The 22,047-nt window shown below is 38.9% G+C and overlaps 1 protein-coding gene across 1 annotated transcript in view; it reads left to right on the forward strand.

Annotated features, from left to right (window-relative positions):
- LOC122787163 (A disintegrin and metalloproteinase with thrombospondin motifs 10-like) overlaps positions 1-22,047 on the forward strand; it is a 1,217,364-nt gene that overhangs the window by 628,125 nt on the left and 567,192 nt on the right. Inside the window, exon 8 of the mRNA XM_044053741.1 lies at positions 16,009-16,052. Within this exon, the coding sequence (XP_043909676.1) occupies positions 16,009-16,052 (44 nt within the window). The remainder of the gene's footprint in view (positions 1-16,008; positions 16,053-22,047) is intronic.

Consider the following 22,047-nt stretch of genomic DNA (forward strand, 5'->3'; position numbering starts at 1 on the left):
AAAATGGTACTTAGCAGGGCACTGAGGATTCAGGGTAATACCAGGATGTGGAAATGTTTAGGTGGCATTCACACAATTAGGGAGTACATCAGCTGGTAATGGCAATAGACAGAGAGAAAAAAGACTTGAGACTAGTTGGTGATAATGATGAAAACCTGTCAGTAAAAGAAGTTTAATGCCAACGACAATTTCTGTCTCAGACAGAACACTAGTAGTTAGAGCTGTTAGCAATGGTATGCTTCAATAATTGCACCTTCATATTAAGATGGAAAGGGAGAAGTACCACAGACATAGAAGAATAGAATAGGATATTTAGTAGTGGGGGAAGGTTAAAACAGCCATATATAACAAGGGGAAAAAGTGACATGAAACATGGCCTATTACTATGAAAGTAAGGAAATGGGGAAATTGCAAGAGGTACTGCAGTTAATGAAGGTATGGTGCTGCATGTGCCCCCTTATACACCCACACCTTTATATGTTTTGGGGGAAAAACTACATTTTTAACTTGAGGTATACTGAATATTTAATAACTTTTTACAATTTATAGATGATATTTTTATTATTTGGAGAGGCAATATAGTCATGCTAGATGATTGTATTCAATTTATAAATAGCACTATATAATTCTTAAGATATACTTAGATGTTTTCTTATGATTCTATTTATTATTTAGATTTTACAATTTCTAAAGATCTTGAGAAAAATAAATATAAGTCAAACATACATAGACAACCAATGTTTTCTAACAACTGTCTGCACTTTAAAAGTAATCATCCTTTTAAACAAAACAGGAGTCTTGTTAAGCAGCAAATGGCCCAGTTAGCTAGAATTATCTCTAAAGATAGGGATCTTATAAATGAGTTTGAATGTTTAAGCAACATGCTGATGGAGAGATATTACCTGAAAATGATTTTAATAGATGTGAAATAGGAGATTCTTAATGGTAGAAAAGAAAAATTCACTCCTTTACTAGGTAAAGGATTGATTTCAGTGAGAAGTAACAAAGAAAAAATGGCAACAAATAATTTTGAACAAAATATGCTGTTAAAGATTTGTGCAAAAAGTAGTGCTATTAAGGTATTAATCTGAAGGAAATGGAAGATTTTTCAATGTTGTAAAGAGGGGTTTCTAAAACTAGGAAACATCCCCAATTTGTGTACAAGAGGCACCCTAATATTAAGGAGAAGATAGAAAATGGAAATAATATAAGAATAACAGACAATGTTAATGGAAAAACTGGTATTAGGAAGTGTGGGTCTTGTACACAGTATAGATATATTTATGAAGAGAGACTATTTTTTTAAGTTTTACCATCATTACAGTTGTAATTCTAGGGACATGGTTTATTTAACATTCTGTGACTACCACCATTGCTTTTACACAGGGAAAACAGAATGAACACAGAAGAAAAGGATCTATGAACACTAGTAGGATACAAAGCTTCCAAATGGAAAAAATTCTTTATATAAACATAAAATTGATTGTAATGAAAATAAAAGATTTTATTTCTTAGTATTAGAACAAGTAATAAGAAATCCCCATGTGGTCCTTGGGGAGCATAGGCTAAAGTATTGTGAGTAACTATGGCAGGTGAGACTAAATGCATCTGAAACCCTTGGGTTAAATGATGCTGTGTCTTTAAGCAGTTTGGTTAAATTGCTAAACTATGAATTGCATGTCATATATTTAACTTTATATGGTGCTCTTTCTTTTGTTCTTAGTTTTCTAGCAATGGTTTTGAGTGATTTCATTTTAGAACAATTTAGTTAGGGAAGCAATTTATTGACATATTAATTAAGGTATTAAGTTTCATATTGTGGTTAAAAACTTTGAATTTGACTTGTTTTTCATCAAATGATTTACAAGAAATAGTATCAATTTATACTGTTGTGGAACTTTGTTAGTTCTAATGAAGTCTGTAATTGAGGATGAAAGCACTTAACTTTGTTAATAGAATCTGACCAATGATTCATTTGATCCAGTGTTTTTTGTAGCTTACCCAAGAAGAATTTTGGTTTTATTATTTTTCATTTCAGGAAAAAAAGGTAGACCTTGCTGGCATCAGAGAAAATTGGGGCATCAACAAGCTTGGGTGTGACACACATGGTACTATAGGAAGATAGTCTTTTTTTTCTGAAATGGAAGAAAAAAGGTGACTACTACTTAATTGATAGGGCAGGTCAGAACCTAGAGTAAAGAACCTAGAGTAAGTGTCTCAGTGGTAAAAGTAAAGAAAACTGGACATGCCAGTGGATATCCACAGTGCAGTTCCCCAGATATATTGAAGCATAAGACTGGGAGGCTGAAGGAAGGAAGGAATAAACAAGAATATTTGGATGAAGGGGCTTCTAATCATGTGAGAGCTGAAGCAGTCTGGGGCAGAAAGTGAGATTAAAAGCTACAGTATGAGGGGGTTGTGAGTGGTCATTAAAATTGTATACCATAAGGCATTCCTCTAACTGCTCTAGCAGTGTACCTGAAAAATATGATTATGGATATGCTCCTAACCAGTAAAACTAAAAGTTACTGATAAAAGTCAGGAAACACTTACCAACGGATAAATGTCAAAAAGTGGCAAAATCATGTATTATTGGTACAATGTGCTGCTAGTGATGGTGGTGAGGGTCAGGGATATCCATGAGAAGATACTGCTTGTCTCCAGTTCACCAGTGGGGTTTAGAAGGGAGAAAGTCCACGATCAGTAAATCGAAGATAATGATGAATGATTTTAGGGTACTGGATAAGAACAGGGAGAGGGTGATAAAGATTAGTTAAGGGTCTTGAGGAAAACTGAAGGAGTTCATATGAAATTATAATAGGTCAGGGATGGAGTACTTAGGGCTATGAGTAAGACCCAAAACAGAAAGAAGAAACATCCAATGTGGCAGCACTGGAATGTTAGTATGATGTGGCAAAGGATAAAGCATAAAAGAGGTGGGAGGGAGTAGGAAAGTGTGTGTGGCATAGTACAGTGATGCAAAAAGAAGATTTAGAAAAAGTAGTAAGGGAAGCAACTGTGTCAGTGAAAACAAAGTTAACATAAGGAAGTGAAACAGAAGCATTTTATGTGGATAGAAGAAGCAAGGAAAAGAGGGATAGACCTGGCCAGGTTAAAACTAAAAAATATTGGTTGGTTGGTTGGTTTGTTTTAAGTTAGCCAGGATAGTGGGTTAGTGCTTGACATTTTCAGACATTGCCTAGCTTAGCAACAGAAACAGAAAAAGTCATATCTTTGTAGGTTCATAGGTTGTTATAGATATATAAAATTTCTGTTCTCTTGCATGTTATTTCTGTATGTTTACTAATAGTGGAAACTATAAATCCTGCAGAGTTCTTATAAATAACACATTAAAAAAATCAGACTACTTCCAAAAAGGTTAATCTAGGCTGAGGCATAGCATTCCTTATAATTAATGTCTTGTAAGTATTGCAAAGTCTCAAAATGTTTATCTCACCACATTCAAAACTATTTTAATCAATATAGCATCACTCATTGTACCACCATTACTACGTCACTCGTTGTACCACCATTACTACGTCACTCGTTGTACCACCATTACTACGTCACTCATTGTACCACCATTACTACGTCACTCGTTGTACCACCATTACTACGTCACTCGTTGTACCACCATTACTACATCACTCGTTGTACCACCATTACTACGTCATTGTTATCATTATTTATTCTGTCTTCAAATAACCTACTGAATATTTGGCCGGGATGGAACTGCACCCTCTCAACTACAAGGTCCACAGTTCAATCTTCACCTCTTGAGGCTGCCTGGGTGCTGTGTTTGTATTCTCCCTGCATCAAATGGGTTTTATCATAGGTTCCTGCTTTTGTTTGATATATCTAAAGTAAACTGTCTGCTGATTAAATTAATTGGATACTCCAAAAAGTTGACCTGAAGTTTGGATCCATATTTGAATGATAATTTGAGCATGAACTATACCCTGAAGACCACATCTGCTGAAAGATCATTGCCAATATTCAAAAAAGCACAGCCATTTTGAATTGTATATTTGTTAGAAAATGCGTGTTATTTTTTTCTCAGGCTTAATACATTCATAAATGAGGTCTGGGACAGACCATTTTGTCCTGGGACATCTTCTAGTGGGAAGACTAATGAAAAGACGACTGGCAACACGGCTGGAGTCACCACTCACAAATTTATTATTAAGCACTTTTCGTCCAAAGCATATAGTTGAACTTCATCAGATCAGTTAGCATTACTCTGAGTTTCAGAGCGGTCTAATTTGTCCCTTGTTTGTGGTTCATTGGTGGTGTGGTTAGCACTACTCTTGGTTTCGGAGCGGTACAATTTGTCCTGCCTTTATGTTTGTTGGTGGTTTGAATATACAGCAGTGTCGATTGCCGTCTAGATTAGGAAGGGCTGAAAGTAATACCTCATAGCTGTGCACTCAGAGACACGTATACTTGCTAATGAATGTATTTTCAGAATGTCCACAATTTTGTTGCCTCATATTTTGGTTGGTTCCTCATAAAATTGTGTGTTTTTTGATAAATCACTGGGATGAGCTAGAGTAAAGTTGCTGAATAATGACATGCATTGAATTTCAGATTTCATATTCTTCAGAAAATGCATGCTGATACAGTTTCTGTTATCCTGGCAACTTTCTGTCAGGCTTTGTCCAGATTTATCACACTAAAAGGTCGAGAGGTTTGCATCAGGGTGGTACTTAAAGGATGGTGCTGCAAGAAGTTGAGCATAAAGGCTGGGTCTCTCAACTCTCCAGCCAGGCAGGCACCTGTCATGAGTCTCAGTACCATACCGTACAATGGGCATTCTGTCAGATTTCCTATTAAGGGTTTGAGACGTATGCGTTGCTTCAGATGCTTAGCTGGAGTTAAGTAAATGGTGGTTTCTGGCAAATTATTGGGAACTTCTTAGATTGATGTTAGACTCCATACCCTTCCGAATAATCACATTAATGCAAGCCTGTTGATTTAGCAACCTGTTAAGCTGGTAAAACTATTGATTAATATTTTATGGTTTTGTCCAAATGTCTTGCTCTAAGAGGTGGGGACACATGACTGCAGTCACTACATGGAGGCTTGCTGGCACATTTATTGTTATTTTAGCCATTCTCTAGCTGTAAGTGCAGTATTTTAAATCTATCCCTGATGCCCTTAACTAGTTTGTGGTCTGTCCCTGATTCGGCTGTCATTGGTCCCAGTTTGGTGGGAAGCTCTGGGCAGGGTTGTCTTCTGCTAAGTACTGGTGAGAGGTACGGGACATTCATGGAGATCATTTGCCATCTGCAGTGGATGGATTTCAGGCAGGCTTTACCCCCACAAACTGGCTAAGGGGTTAGCATGTGGCATAGTTCCTAATGGTATGGGTTTTGTCTATGTTCGGGATAAGGTTCTATTCGGTGCATTTTCCTAGTTGGGTGGTTCTGGGAAGAGGGCATTGGTAAGATGTTAGACAGGTGAGAGGAAGGCATCTTGATTGTACTTAGCAATATTTTGGTGTGGTATTCCTAAGAGGAAACTAGGGAAGGGATGGAATGGTTTAATTTTCTTCACCCCGATTGTTTTCCTTACATCAGCAGGATATGGAAAGGGGGAGCACTTACTAAGGGCTCACTTTTTAATGTTCGTTTGAGTTTCAGATTTTATACCCTTCAGAAAATTCATGTTAAGGCAATATCTGTTATTCTATCAATTTTCTAAGTTCATAACAGCAATACTGAAGTGTCCTGATTTTGGGGACCTTCATACCCCCTCTATTGATGGCGTTATCATGTTTCTTGCTTTAGGGGCTGGACACAGGAGAATAATACACTGATAAATGCATCAAAAACTAAGCATATGAGGTTTGGTAGGCGTAAATTGGAAGGTGAGTATTTAATACAGCACACAGTAATTGAAACTGTAGAATAATTTAAGGACCTGGGTATATGGGTAGCATCAGCTATGAGTTTTTCTAATCATATCACCCAATTGGTTAATGATAGTTATAGAACTATAGGTGGTATAAATAGATGCATAAATGTAGGTAATCAAAATAATGATGTCATTGTTTGTTAGTTACATTAGACCCAAACTTAAGTTTGGAATAACAATATGGAAACCCTATAACAAAACAAGCATGAATAAATGGGAAAGAGTACAATGTAAATATACCAAAGGTATCCATGGATGTGAAAATTTAAGTTAATAAGGAAGACCATAATATCTCAGTAGAGTTCCCAGACTGGACAGCTAGTTAATGCAGGCAGTAAGGGGTGGGCATATTATTTGGTTTGTTGTGTACACACAGGGTAGGGGGTTTGATTCCCAGCTTTAATTTGTATGGTGCCTAACCCTATTGTAGAATGTGGGGGATTTGAAGGGTATTTATACTGCAGCTTGTCTGATCGAATGTGCTCGGAGCTGTGAATCTTCTTGTTATTGTGGGGCTGAGTATCTGACTAGTAGCTCCTTAATTGGGGGGTTTGAGATGGATACCTAGAAATGTTGCAATTTCATGACAGCAATGTGTTTCATTTGTTTACTTTGCAGGTGAGGAAGAGCAGTTTGGACATCAGTCAGTGACCTGAAGGAAGTGGGTCAGAGGTGGAGTGCAGGTACCGGTGGCTATCTCCATTGATAGACAGGTGCACAAAGGTGCTCAAGTGGGGGAGTGTGAAGTAAGTAACAGTCATGGGCCTGCTGGAAGTTGTTAGATGTAACTGAATCTGATGGGCTAGATGTTTCGGTGGTTGGAGTGGTGTGCAAAGAGGTCACAGGGAAGCTTTTACTTACGTTTATACACAGTATGTATGTTGTATTTGGTGTGGTTTGGGTAATGTGTCAGCAAGAGAAGAGAGTGTATCTCGGGGCTGGGTTAAGCAGGGTTGGGGAAGAGTTTACGAGGGGTTTGGGGGTTCTCGCAGGTGGGACAGATGCGCAGCCATCACAGGCATAGGAAGTTACTAGGTTAATGGTTTAGGGCCCTTAATTTGGTTATTTATCAATATTTCAGTTATGGTTATTGCACAATTTTATTTGGAAGATACGGTATGTTGTGGGGGGAGGCCAGGTTGAGGTGGTAAACAGCAGGATGATAAGTTTAAGTTGTTCTGTACTTGGGGTGGTTTACAGACTAATGGTTCCAAGGTTTTTCATAATCTAGCCATGTTCAGGTAAGTGAGATTCCACAATCCAGAGTGCAGTGCATGTTGTTCTTGTTAAGACGGCCAAGGTTGAATGTTGTCCTTGTCCTAAGGGCACATAGGTGGAGCCATAGGGGGAATTTGTATCTCTGTTTTATGTAAATGGTGGCATAGCAGGATTGGGGACAGTTTTAATTTTCTTTGTCTAACTATTAATTTTGTTGAGATCTCCTGCTTTGGTAGAAGAGTGATAATTTTATCTATAAAATGAGACCTTGTTTTATTTCACAGGGGTATCTGTTGCACCATTACTATGGGAGTTGGGGGGTAATTTTATGGGGATCTTTGGTAGGACACTTTAATTTTTAGGGTTGTTTTGCATCTAGTAGCATCTGCATTTTATGCAGTTGATGAATGAGAAATGCCCTTTGTGGTGTATAATGGTCAGTAAGAATTTGGATTATGCATGTGTGGAGTATTTCCAGTCTTTTCTTTTACAGATCGCTATGAGTGCAGATGGGGACATGCAGAGTTCGTATTACTTGGGGACAGAAGAAATGTGGACTTGACAGGCGAGAGAGGAAGCTGAGGAGGGTTTTGGTTGACAGAGCTGCATGAAAGGTGGTCAATGGTTGCCAGCAGTGCAGCTGAATATGGAGTTGTTGCTTTGTTGTGTTTTTCTTCCCTGCAGTTACAAGGTACTGTCTTGTTTTGGTTTGATCTCATATGGGGAGCATCAGGGCTGAATGTTTCACTGTTTTCTGGTAGCCGGGGTCTTCTTTGGAATGGGTCAGATATTGTTGCAGACATCAGGGGTAGGGGATTAGCAGGTTGCATTGCATAAGTTAGGCTTGCAAGCTAGATGGGGGGTTTTGATGGGAGGATTTAGCGTGGAGTTATTGCATTTTCAGGTGAGACTGGGTTGGGTTGATCTCACTATATTCTGGATGATAATAGTATGGCACAGACCTTGTGTGATTGGGTGGCATTGGGCATTCTCTAATTTGTTGGTCCATTGTGTGGGCTAGCTTTGCCTGGCTTGGTCTATTGCTGGTGGTGCTTTTAGGTCATACTGCTACTGTCCATGATGGTGGTTTAAGTGTCTTATTGTTTATAATGGGTAGTCAGTGTGATGGCAGCATTTTATTAAATGGAATCTAAAGAGATTTAAGAGGGGTATTACATTCATTAGACAGCAAAAAAAAATGTTTTTCATTGGGTGATAAAATGGGGTTGCAATGTAGCATGATGGTATCCAATTGCCTCGGCATGGCTTCAGTAGCAGTGGGCTTAGTAGTGGATTCAGTGGCTGGTAATGCTCTTGGTATCATTGCAAGGCTTTCACTGGTCGAGTGGTATGGTTTAATTAGTACATGGGCAGTAGTTATGATAGGATGAGGTTATGGTTTGCTACATTAGCATAGGAGAGGGGTCAGTGGTTGTTTTCAGCTGTTAGGTACTTGGCTGTTTTCGTTAGTTATGCATAGGGTGAGCAGATAATGACTTTGATCCAGACTGGTTAGGGAGGATTGGGTACACCAAATGATGTTTGACCTAATGCTGTACTGGTGATTAGATTGTGGGAAGCTGGTCGGAGAGAGGGGAAAAACAGCCTGGTCAGGCTGGCTGGTGGGTGGAGATGAGGGGCAGGCTTGCCCTCTTCTGTTCCTCCTCTGGTGTTGGATGTGAAATTCAATAAGTTGGGAAGGAAAGTGAGCAGTTGCTCTGTTGGATAAGTTAATAAGCAAGCAGAGCTGCTTATTTGGATGGTGGTGCAATTCGATAAATTGAAGGTGAGCGGGGTAACGCTGCCTTCTTAGTGTAAGGATAAGTGAGCAAGTGGGGGACGCTGCTTATTCAAGGGTTAGTGGTTACGCTACCCTTATGGCTATTTATTTTATCTTTTCTTTCATGGATGTTATTATCATCTGTGTCATGTTTTAGGTGAAATTAATAACTACTGGTTAACAATCATGTTTATGGAAGTTTAATAAAGGTCATCAAATCTATCATTCGGTGTTATCTGTTTATTGAACTGGACCAGGACAAATAGCTTTGGCAGTCATTACAGTGGGCATCTCCCTTAAGAAGTTTAAAAAGTTTAGAGCTGAAGGGGAACAATGTTTAAGAGCTAAAGTTGTTTCACAAACTAAGTTATTTTAGTTGCTGCATCTGTCAGTTTCAACTTCATTTGCTCTTGTTAATTTTTTCAGTTTGTTGACGTCGACCTCTTAAAAACAAAAACATCTTTTTTTTTTCATTTTGAAGATTCATGTCCTGTAGGTGACTCAAGCTACACTTGGTTATAGAATGTATTTTTTAATCTGTGCAAAGTGACAAAGATAAAGTGATTAAAACTTAACTTATGAAGAAATATCCTGTTCTGTACTCATTAACACCTGCCCGCTAGTCTTTGTTGCACTAAGACATTTAAGTTTCTGTCTAGCAGAATTAGGAACATTGCTTTACTCTCTGGTACACCTTTCAAATCATGATGTACAATCCTTAGCATTTCCTTCACCTGAAACCAGGTTTGAGGAGTCTTGGGACATTCTTTTGGGCAATGTCTCTTGTCTGAATCATGGTGACATATTACATATACGCTGAATCTGATTAATGATTTCCTCATTTGTATGCATTAAACTAACAACACTGAGGCATTATTTCTATCTTTAAGTACCAAAAGTAAGAAGAAAAAAGAAAAAGAAAAAGTAGAGACGATGACTTACCCACAGTTTGCGTTGGCATTAGGCAGTTTCACTGCTTCTGGTGGATGAAACAGAAATGTATGCTTGAATGACGTGCATCTGTTTTTATTTTCCATCTTAACCATGTTGTCTAGAATTAATCACCTCTTTACACCATGCAGTCAGTTAAGGAGAATCTGCCACATAGCACCAAAAAAAAAAAAAAACTTCACACACTGCAGGCACAAAATACACATGTCCTCCAAAAACAACACAGCTCATCAAAATCAACCCTAGATTACTGTAGAAAAATCTAAGGAAAAAACAATGAAACTTAAAACAACAACCAGGCAATTAGAAAATTGTATTAGTGACACAATGGATCCCGAAATAACAAGCTTACATAAAATTCATGTGACCTAGCTAAAAAATATAACTAAACTGCATAACTAAATATTAACCCTCACTTGGCTACAGTAACAGAAGTACAAAACTATCTAAAACACACAAGATTAACATTTACCTCAACATTAGAAGGAAAAACATCCATGAGATGGCATATAGACAACATTTGAAATGCAAAGGAAACCATAATGAAAACTGAAAAAGGTAAATAGGTATGCAGGGGTCTGGTTTATGTGGTACATGAAGTATCTTGTACAGTGATAACGGAAATTAATATTACCCTTTTGACTTTTCCTCCCATGTATCCCATGTATAGCAGTGTAGTGAATTTTATTTTTTTTTCAGTTACCAGTGTTAATGACAACCTACTACCTCACTACCATGCTTGTTGTACTAAAACACAAGTCCTCTTCTATATTTTTCCCTCTGTTCTTTTTAACAGAGACATGAAAGCTACTTGAAATTATAGTATCTTAGACATCTGTATGCAGAACTGTCAATCCCAGGATAACAAAAGTGCATATCACTAGAAATACAAACTGTACAACTAATCTAAATGAAATAAAACAAACTAGATACATGTATAGTGTAGTAGAATTTGCATACAATTTAAACCAAATGAGAACAAATATGCAATACACTTTCTTTCATTAAACGGCACCTACTGGGCCTCATCCTTTACCTGTAAATGTATGCACAATTCCTTTGTTTTCTACTACTGACTATTCATCTCAAAGTTCTGCTTCCCTGAGAAGCAGTGTAGAAACAGAACAATGAGTGAATTAACAGCACACTGTTCCCCTACTGAGGGATATTCCAAACCAGCATGGGGTAAGACAGAAAAAGCTTTGGATGTGCAATGCAGAGTTAGGAAGTAGTGAATAAATGTGTAGTGCTACACCTGACTTTTTTTTTTTTCTAGGTCTAAGTACTGAAGGTCTGTGAAATAATTTCAAATGTTCTAGGTTCATTACTTTTATAGATCAATGTTCCAAAGGATGATGCATTCAACTTACAGGGTTATAGTAAACTAGGATACACAGTCACAGTAAAATAAATATATATCTTATGTGCACCGTGCTCCGTGCAACAATAATCTGCAAATTACATATAAAATGTGTGACAATTTAAACAACATACTATTTAATGCGTAAGCTGCTTAATGATGTTTATTTATACAGCACTTAACATGTATAGTGATATTTTAGATCTTTTCCCATGATATTCTTTCAAAGCTCTTATATTTTAATAATTTCATTTAGCTGGTTTCTTTACTTCCTACACTACATGACTCTGCTGATTATTTGTTTTAAATTACATGTGCTTTTTCTAAGTATATCATGCATATAAACATTCTTTTTTTTAAAACCAAAAGTATGCACAATGTTTATTCGTACTATGTGTAATGTACATATCGGTATGTTTTTCTGACATTCATAACATTATGCGTTATCACTGTTCTGATGCTTTTGTTAAACTCACATATATCTTTTGTTGCTACTGTTAAAACTGACAAAAAATGTTCTATTGTTTGATCAATGTTACAATTTATATTGTAATTCTAACTAACTTATCGCTATGCTCTGCACTGCTTGTACATTCTCTTTTTAACACATTTTCTACATTAGGGTGAAAAATGGGACTCTCACTTCTTTTCTTCCTACCTGCGAAAAATACAATAAAATGAAAAGTAAAACATAAAATTCAGTGGTACATGAAGTCCTGACTTGGTTTACAGCTGGACCTCTGCCCATCCTTCTGAACATATTTAGCTAAGATAGTACCCAAGAGACCCAAAGTCAGACTTCTTTCCTACTGTACTCTATACCTATGGTTTCCATAATTATATATTGTGTTTACGGATTGTAAAAGCATGTTGTATTTGATTAAATTATGCTACTTGCTTCCTTTATTACACGTATCATGGGGAAACATTCTTACAATCTTGATCTTCTTGTAATTTGAATGAAAAAGGACATGTGAAGTCTGTGGCATAGCAAACTGTACCAAAATTTAATGGAAGTACTAAAGTCAAACACTGAATCATATACATCTGATTGCTTATATGTCTACATTTAAGTGATGAATATGGACTTTTCCTTGAGAAATTGGTTCACAGTAATTGGATTAATTCTCAGGACAGAAATATACAATTGCACTAAAAAGAGAATGTGTGTGTGTGTGTGTGTGTGTGTGTGTGTGTGTGTGTGTGTGTGTGTGTGTGTGTGTAATACTACTGCAGAGATTACTTTTCAAAAACAAAGCGATTAAAAATGTATCCAGATGTTAAAAGACTCTGCTGTATGCAGTTGTACATAAAAATGTAAATGGGTAACTGTTTGAAATGTCAAGACCTGCTAAAATGAGGCTGAAACACTGAGAGTGAATTTGTAAAATACAGACTTATATGTATCAAGATTGAGATGGCCATTTCACCAAAAATTCCTAAAGTGAGTATATATAAGTTCGGAGAGTACAGGGGTCTTGACCCTGCAAAACAGAAGTTTACAAGAGATGAGTGATGTTTGAGACTCACTCTTCTCCTGGATTTTCAGTCTTTCATTTCACTGTGTGGTGGGACTCAGTATTTCCACTGCTGACATCACAATAAGGAGCTTTGTGAATGCAGCATCCATGCAAAATATAAACAGAGTGCTCCGCATATACATGTACAGAAACACACAAGAACATACGTAACTTTGCCAGAAGTTTAAGAAAGAGAAAACTGAAAACACACACCTCACCTTTCTGTGTGGTATGATATGCAACCTTGTGCTTTAAAGTTGAAAAAAAAAAGTACAGGAATTACATTCCAAAAAATCACTTCACAGTTCTAGCTACATGAACCAAAATATATAAATAGTGTTTCAGCTGCTAGCCCATAAGTACAGGACCTCAGTCTTGAGCAAATATGAAAAACATTGCTGTATAATATTACTGCATCATACGTGGTACTTAGAGATAATGAAGGATTTATCATAATGTAGCATGGCTGCAACTTGTACTTGATACTAGACAGATTTAATTTAAATGTTCCACTGTAGAAACTGTTTTAACTTGTTTATTTAAAACTATCATTCTAAATACTGCTCAAAATAAGTAGTAGAACTCTATATCCTTGGTAAAAGATTCACAGAAACTCCATGTATTGTATCTCTATTACATTTTTCTATGTATCTTTATATATATATATATATATATATATATATATATATATATATATACATACATACTTTTTTTATTACCGGGGTAGTACACCAATTAATACTGACAATTTTAGGTTCAACCCAGGTTAAATAAAAAAAAATTTCTCTAACACAAATACAGAAATGTAAGTAATAACCATGTAGATTGGACTAGTTATTCAGAAAAAGTGGGATCTGCCACAACTTCTCATGCACCACTAGTTACAGACACACTTCCCTGCTGCCACTTGTTCATATTGGCAGTGCCATGACTCGCACAACCTTGATTCCTGTGCACTACCAGTAAACTAACTATCCCTTCCAGAACCCAGACCCTAACCCCAGAAATAATTCCCAGCTGCTCCCTAACCCTAACTCTGAACCAACTCCCAGCTGCTCCCTAACCCTAACTCTGAACCAACTCCCTGCTGCTCCCTAACCCTAACTCTGAACCAAATCCCTGCTGCTCCCTAACCCTAACTCTGAACCAACTGCTAGCTGCTCCCTCATCCTAACTCTGAACCAACTCCCAGCTGCTCCCGAATCCTAACTCTGAACCAACTCCCAGCTGCTCCCTAACCCTAACTCTGAACCAACTCCCAGCTGCTCCCTAACCCTAACTCTGAACCAACTCCCTGCTGCTCCCTAACCCTAACTCTGAACCAACTCCCAGCTGCTCCCTAACCCTAACTCTGAACCAACTCCCAGCTGCTCCCTAACCCTAACTCTGAACCAACTCCCAGCTGCTCCCTAACCCTAACTCTGAACCAACTCCCAGCTGCTCCCTAACCCTAACTCTGAACCAACTCCCAGCTGCTCCCTAACCCTAACTCTGAACCAAATCCCTGCTGCTCCCTAACCCTAACTCTGAACCAACTCCCAGCTGCTCCTAACCCTAACTCTGAACCAACTCCCAGCTGCTCCCTAACCCTAACTCTGAACCAACTCCCAGCTGCTCCCGAATCCTAACTCTGAACCAACTCCCAGCTGCTCCCTAACCCTAACTCTGAACCAACTCCCAGCTGCTCCCTAACCCTAACTCTGAACCAACTCCCAGCTGCTCCCTAACCCTAACTCTGAACCAACTCCTAGCTGCTCCCTAACACTAACTATGAACCAACTCCCAGCTGCTCCCTAACTCTGAACCAACACCCAGGTGCTCCCTAACCCTAACTCTGAACCAACTCCCAGCTGCTCCCTAACCCTAACTCTGAATCAAATCCCTGCTGCTCCCTAACCCTAACTCTGAACCAACTGCTAGCTGCTCCCTCATCCTAACTCTGAACCAACTCCCATCTGTTCCCTAACCCTAACTCTGAACCAACTCCCAGCTGCTCCCTAACCCTAACTCTGAACCAACTCCCAGCTGCTCCCTAACCCTAACTCTGAACCAACTCCCAGGTGCTCCCTAACCCTAACTCTGAACCAACTGCTAGCTGCTCCCTCATCCTAACTCTGAACCAACTCCCAGCTGCTCCCGAACCCTAACTCTGAACCAACACCCAGCTGCTCCCTAACCCTAACTCTGAACCAACTCCCAGCTGCTCCCTAACCCTAACTCTGAACCAACTCCCAGCTGTTCCCTAACCCTAACTCTGAACCAACTCCCATCTGCTCGATAACCATAACTCTAATCCAAATCTTATTCGCTCCCTAACCCTAACTTTGAGCCAGCTCCCAACTGCTCCTTAACCCTAACTCTGAACCATCTCCCATTTGCTCCATAACCCTAATTCTGAGCCAACTACCATTCACACCCTAACCCTAACTCTGAGCCAACTTGTTATCACTCATTAAACCTAAAAGTCCAATCTTTTAAACTGGTAAAATAAAAATAAAAAAACGCCACCAAACCCGTACAGAACGATAACACTTGACAAACTTTATTGCAGAAAAAGACTAAGCGCTTTCACCCTGTGGCTCCCAGGGCTTCATCAGAGTAACTGTTAAAATTCAAATGCGAGTTTAAATAAACTTCTTAACACAGTCACATGACCAATGCAATAGGGAAATGAATGACTAGTTATTTAAAAAGACAGTCCAATCTTTTCCCTAACGCTACAGTGAATGAATAGTTATTTAAAAAGACAGTCCAATCTTTTCCCTAACGCTACAGTTCCCCTCCCCATTTCCCTTCCCCACTTATTAGTTCCATGATGGGATCTTGATGGCATCCACCATTCCGCCAGTCGCCTGCCTGAATTCTGAGCAGCTACTTGGCCAGGTGGGTGGACAAGAAAACACCTGCAGCTGTAAGGGTCACGAAAACTTGTATTTGTACATTCTAGTGAACAAGCAGTGTGTAATGTACAATAAATCAATTGGCTTCTAAAGTGGGTCAACCTACAATACATCTGAGACAGGAAAAGAGATTTGGAAAGGAGGGAGGAATAGGGTTTTAATTGATATATGCTGTGCTGAAGCAGGAACATTTGGCTTGGATGTTTTTGAGTTGCTTTCCAAACTTGTAGTAGTTATTCGTGCTCAATTTCATCACTCACCTTAAAACATACTGGAATTCATTTGACAAAGTTAAGAATTTTCTGTAAACATATGGTTCTTTTCCTATACGTTATTTTTTAGTGTCTTCCATTTTGCTTTCAGGTATGACATATGTATATTCCGGAACAAGCCTTGTGGGACTCTTGGTAAGAATATTCTTTTTCTTATGATAACTGTGTTATTTATTGCATCTGCATCACAAAAAGCACTGTAGTTATTTTTTCTTACTTTGCTGCAAAGGAAAACACTATCCTCTTAGCATGCCTTGTATGCCTTTAAAAAGTAATGCATTTGGAAGCACAAGTAAATAGGCAGATTGGGTCCTGGCAATTGTGAGTAAAGCTATCAAGAAATAACACGTCTGTCTCATATCTCAGCATCCATGACGTCTAATGCTTATGCCTCTGTCTAACCTAGAAATGTGTCTTTCAGGAATTTCACAATTTGAGTCTAGTAGACCAAGATGATATTAGAATGATAGCTGGAATGGAAAAATTAGTTGCTTGATTATTTTTTTCTGTAGAGACAATATCTTCTAACTTATTTCTATCTGCGCGTTACTGTTACATGGTTGCCCTTGCATTCACTACTCAGGGCCCAGTGAATGGTATTTCATTCTATATTGGGTTTTTTTTTCACAAAATCTGCCTCAATAAATTTACTTCGATCCAATGACTAAACCTCTGCTGAAAAACAGAAAATCTCCACTTTACTTGAGTTGTGTATACATAAATCAAATATTGATTTTTGGGAAGTGTATCTCCTGTTTTAGGTCAGTACTGGCGATTTTAAAACCTCTAATCTCTCTCAAGCAGCAGGAAAAGCTGTCAGTAAGCTGGAAGGCATGGATCCAGGTATCCAAGCTGAATTAGTCTGCAAATGGTCTCAGTTGCACGACAAATGAACTAATGTATGCAATGCTGATTTACAGAGCAGGTGAATAATTCATCAATGCATTTAATATGCTCACTATACGTGAGGAGGATAAAAGTAGTTGGCAGTTTTGAAAGTCTAATAAGACAGATCAGGCAACATGTGGCAGTCTAATACATTATCCAAGATGGCAGTTAGTAAAATCAAGGACACACATCCTGTATATTTGTTATAGCTACAAGCATAACAGGAAGTTCAAGGTAACAGAAAGAAATCTCATATAGAGCAGGTCTCTGCTTGTTTGCATGTTGTGCAGCACAGCACAGTGCAGCATACTTGTGTTTCAAAGCCAGACATTTAAATTCAACAACATTTTCCTTAAAATCCAGGTAGAAATATCCATCAATGAGCTCCTCTGTGATTGTTTCTGAAACACCACCCCTAGTGACAACAGTCTTGAACCTAGGATTATGGACAGTTGGATTACTCTTGTTTCTCCTGCTATCCTTGTTGATTTGGTCTCTTGAGGTTATGTACCAATTGACTCATGTACACAGACAACCCTTTATTAATAACTCAGTCTAGTACAGAGTGCAAAAGTTGAATTTACACCAAGAATCTCAAATCTATGCTCTCTCTCACTCAAAACAGTAACACAGAGAACGTTGTCAGCTCACTCACCCACCACTACATATTCACATTGTACCACTACTGATACACATATCGCTAATCATACACATAGTACGCATCAAACACTTAAATCCACATATGCAGAGGTGTTCTCAAAAAACTTACTGAAAAACCAGAGACTGCCAAACCACAAGTCTGATACAGCTAACAGTCTCCACAGCACCAATGACATATAGCAACACCAATGTCTCACCCACCAAGCCCATAAGTCGTAACACTCAAAAACCAAGGTTTCTTGTCATTGGAGACTCATTAGTGAGACACATGGATTTCCCACTCACAAGGTTGGACAAGGAGAAAGTCATGGTCAGCTGCCTGTCCAGTGCCAGGATTCACCAAATCATGCATGCCCTCAAGTCTCTCCGCAATAAGTACTGTTATGACTCTGTCATAGTTCATGTTAGTGTGAATGAACTGTGATGTACACCACTGGACTATATGAAGAGAAACATGGTCAAACTCTTTGAGTATGTGTCCCAGGCAGTTATGTCCCTATCCTTGAGCAGTATACTGCCCTCACCTAGAATGATGCCACAGTATAAGCAAAAAATTATTGATTTCAGTAATTAGCTTAGTTTTTGGTGTCATTCCAAAGGGATCCAGTTCCTGTCTGCCCGGGAAGCCATGGTCAACAAACTTTGCTGCTTTTCCAGAGATGGTTTTCACCTGGCACCCTTAGGGTTTCAGCTGCTGGCAAAGGCTCTTGCTTCCCCCATAGTGCCTTTTTTATGCAAGGTCTCAAAAACAACATTACCAACATGAAATTAACCAATCAAAACAAAATAAGGGTCATGCTACTAAATGCTAGGAGCTTAAACCAAAAACTGCACTCCGTGGAAGCATTTCTATCACTAGAAGATGTAGATGTCTCTGCAGTCACAGAAAGATGGTTTAAGGCCTCAGAGAGTACCCCAGCCTTACAAGGCTACAATGTCTTCCACACCTTTAGACCACAAAAGTAACGTGCGAAAATTAAATGAGGTGGTGTTTCACTCTATATTAAAGATAAATTCACCTCACGTCTCTTTAGACTGGACAACTCCATGTCCAGGTCCAAGTTATGGTAGGTAAGACCCTCATTCAAGTCCAAGCCAGTTACAGATCCCCCTCCATGGGTCATGAGACCCATGAAGCCTATTTAACCAAACTTAAGACAATCCATATTTTACAGAACACACTGGTTATGGGGGATTTCATTTATTGCAACATCAACTAGGAAAACTACTCTAGCCTAAACTCCATAGCACAAAAGTTCATTGACTTTGTGAAATCAAATGCCTTGGAGCAAACTGTCCACACCCCAGCAAGAGGAGCAAACATTCTAGATCCAGTCCTCACCAACATGTCAAACAGGTCCACTGCTGCAACTGTTGGACCCTAATTAGTTAAAACTGACCACATATCAGTCACCTTCGAATTGTCACTAACACCAGAGCTCACAAAGGGTGAAATCAAACTAAAAAACTTCACCAAGGCAAAATATACACTCCTAGGTGAAGGTATAAATGCATTCTAAGCCCCACCTCAAGCTGAAAGTGGTAACTACGCTGAAGCTTACATTAAAGCCTTGCACAATCACTTGCATAAGTGTGTAAAACTTGGCTGTACTAGACAGAATCAAAGACAGAGCCGCAAGTAAAATCAAGCTGTTATGGTAGACTTCCAGCATCAACAAACTCTACAATAAATGCAAAAAGCTGAGTCCAAGAAAACAAAGACTAGGAACCAACATTGGAAAAGCACCTCCTCAGCCTTAAAAGGCAAATAAGACAACTTGGCAAATCATCCAAGACCTTCTTTGAAAAATAACTAGCAAGTACTGCCAAGGATAACCATAAGGCCTTTTACAGCTATGTTTGTAACCTAAAGAGTAGGGCCCAAGCATGTGCAGAATTGGTGGCCAACAGTATCACAAAAACTGACCCCACAGAGATAGCAAGCCTGGTAGTGGATGGGTTTGATGAAAATTTCATCCCCTCCTAACATGCAACAAACCCTCCCCCAAACTCCCCCCCCCCACCTTACATATCTGAAGAGCAAGTCCTCAGAGCCCTGTCCAAGGCAAAAAATACAGCCTCTATGGGACCAGGTGACATCCCAGGATGTCTTTTAAACAGGCTAAAACATTGGGATAGTCAGTGGGATCCATGTCCATTTTCAGCGGAGGAGGAGGGAGAAAAAAAGGGTAAAGCAGATACAGCATACATAATATACCCTTACATATTATACAAACAGACTATTTACAGAGATTACATAAGTAAGTAGCTGTTAGATTTTTTTTACACATTTCTAGAGGAGTTAGCCAGGGCTTGATACATTGACATAGCCAGTTGGCAACACATGTGTTGTGAGTCTAGTTTTTAAATTGACCTAAGATGGAAAGTAAGGTAATATCAGCTGGAAGTGAGTTCCAGGGATCTACTTACAGAGTTTGCAATTAATTTTAGTCTCTCTATTAGGTTGTTAGAGGGATCGAGCGTTGGTGTCTAGTAAAAGGCAGCCCAGTGGCAAACCTGGCAATGTTTAGGATCAGGCAATGTTCAGAAAGACAGTTTTAGTATAGCCTTGTGGTAGGTAAAGGGGGTGGTAGAAGGTTAGAGAGTGTTTTGCCCCAGAGGACAGCCTGCTGTCTACATTCAGGTAGGATTGAAACCATTGGAGGGCTCCAGTATCTAGACAGAATGTTTGCAGGGTGTGAATTAAAAGTTGGCAATTTTGGATTAGGTGGTGCATGAGTTGTCTATGAATAATTTTTTTTCTTTGCAAGTGGCAAGTGGAGAGTATACCCCTGGCCTATAATTGGAGAATTCAGTAGAGATGCCTCCTTTTAAAAAGTGGGATTACATGGGATATTGGTGGGAATTTAGCTTTCTTTTGGTTGGTGATTGATTAGATTGAGACGGGTAATAGCAAGCACAGCTGATTTTTTGTAGGTACTCGCAGGAGTTGATCAGCAGAAAGTGTAGTGGGTTTAATTTTTTCAGTAAAGAAAAACTATCAGAAACATCTTCAGGGTATTTATCATAGTAGTAGTAGTAGGGGGTTGGGTTTTGTCCCAGAATGAATGGGTTACATTATTTAAAACCTGCTTCACTTCTGAGTGATTTTTTTTTACTACTGTCTGTAAGTAGTAGTAGTATTGTTTTGTCTTGTAAAATTGATTTTTTGGTTTTGTTCTGTTTTAGAATAGACCAATTACATGAGTTTAGTTCCTGAGTTGTAAGGGTTGTAATGGTTGTGTGCATGTGCATAACATATGTGGTGAGATGTAGGCCAGCCCATTAAGGAGGTACCAGAGGTACAGTTGGGGATGACTGTTTATGAGTACCCAGTCAAGTATACTTTTTATCCTGGTAGGGTGATATGATTTGTAATGCATGCAGGGTTAGTATGGTGGGTGGGGATTCTGAGGGGCAGGTGCCCCAGTCTATGTTAAAGTCTCCAAGTAGTAGGACAAGTAGCCCAGTACAGGTATTTCAATGTAAGATAGATATTACCTGGGGAATGTACATACAGATAATTATAATGCATTTATTTTTATTAAGTTGCAATTTGGTGGCAAGAATCTAGAATGTTAGATTAATGAGGAGGTACATGTGACACTCTGGTGACATTCAACTCAGATTTATAGTGTGCTAGCCCCCCCCCTTCCTCGTGAACAGATCCAGCCTGTGTATGTTGTACACAGGTGGTAACGTTAGTGTTAGGTTTTTTTTAGCAGGTTTCAGATAAACAGAGAATCTCAGGGACATCCAGAAGTGCATGCAATTCATGTACCTTTGTTATTAATAATGCTTCTAATATTGAGATGACAGACTAGAGAGAGTTAGTTGGCCTATTAATTGTAGGTTTGTAGCTTAGATTGCAAGTAGAGGGGATGAACTTGGTAGTTGTTTTATTTTAATAGTTTGTGTGCCTGGGGTTGAGAGAGATGGCCTGGAGATGAGATGATAGATGTTGATAGACTGAACAAGATGTTGTGGGGGATCTGTATGGTTGAAGGAAAAGATTTGGACAGCTGGGATAGTATGGTGGAATGAACCTTGAAATTGAGAGAAACTGGAAAGTGGTTTTACAAGAAAAGGAGGGGAGGTGTGAACAACAAGTAAAGTAAAGAGGAGTATATCATCTCATTCAGTGCTAGTGAGTTAAGGACTGTTTTTACTGGTGATGATGCAACAGAAGATAGAAGAGTGAAAGGTAGGTAAACTGGGGGGGATGGAGAATGCCAGATGAAAGCTAATAGGTGCTATTAAAATGTAGGTAGTAGAATGGGGGTGGGTGGAACATGAACTAGCATCACCACTAAGTACCCTTTTCAATCAATGTCTAACCACAGTGTTTGTTTCTATGGACTGGAAAACAACTAGTTAATTCCCTCCACAAAGGTGACCTAGCAACAGATCCAGGGAATTACAGACTCATTAGCCTGACCAGCATCATCTGTATGGCCATGGAAAGTATGATTATGGACCTCATAAATATAGATGTAGGTGACCTCCAAACCCTGGACCCTACCCAATTCAACTTCGTGAAGGGTAGATCCTGCCTGTTAAATCTGGTGGATTTCTTTGAAAG

This window comes from Protopterus annectens, chromosome 13.part0 (genome assembly GCF_019279795.1).
Source record: "Protopterus annectens isolate FY-2018-M chromosome 13.part0, PAN1.0, whole genome shotgun sequence".
NCBI lineage: Eukaryota > Metazoa > Chordata > Ceratodontiformes > Protopteridae > Protopterus > Protopterus annectens.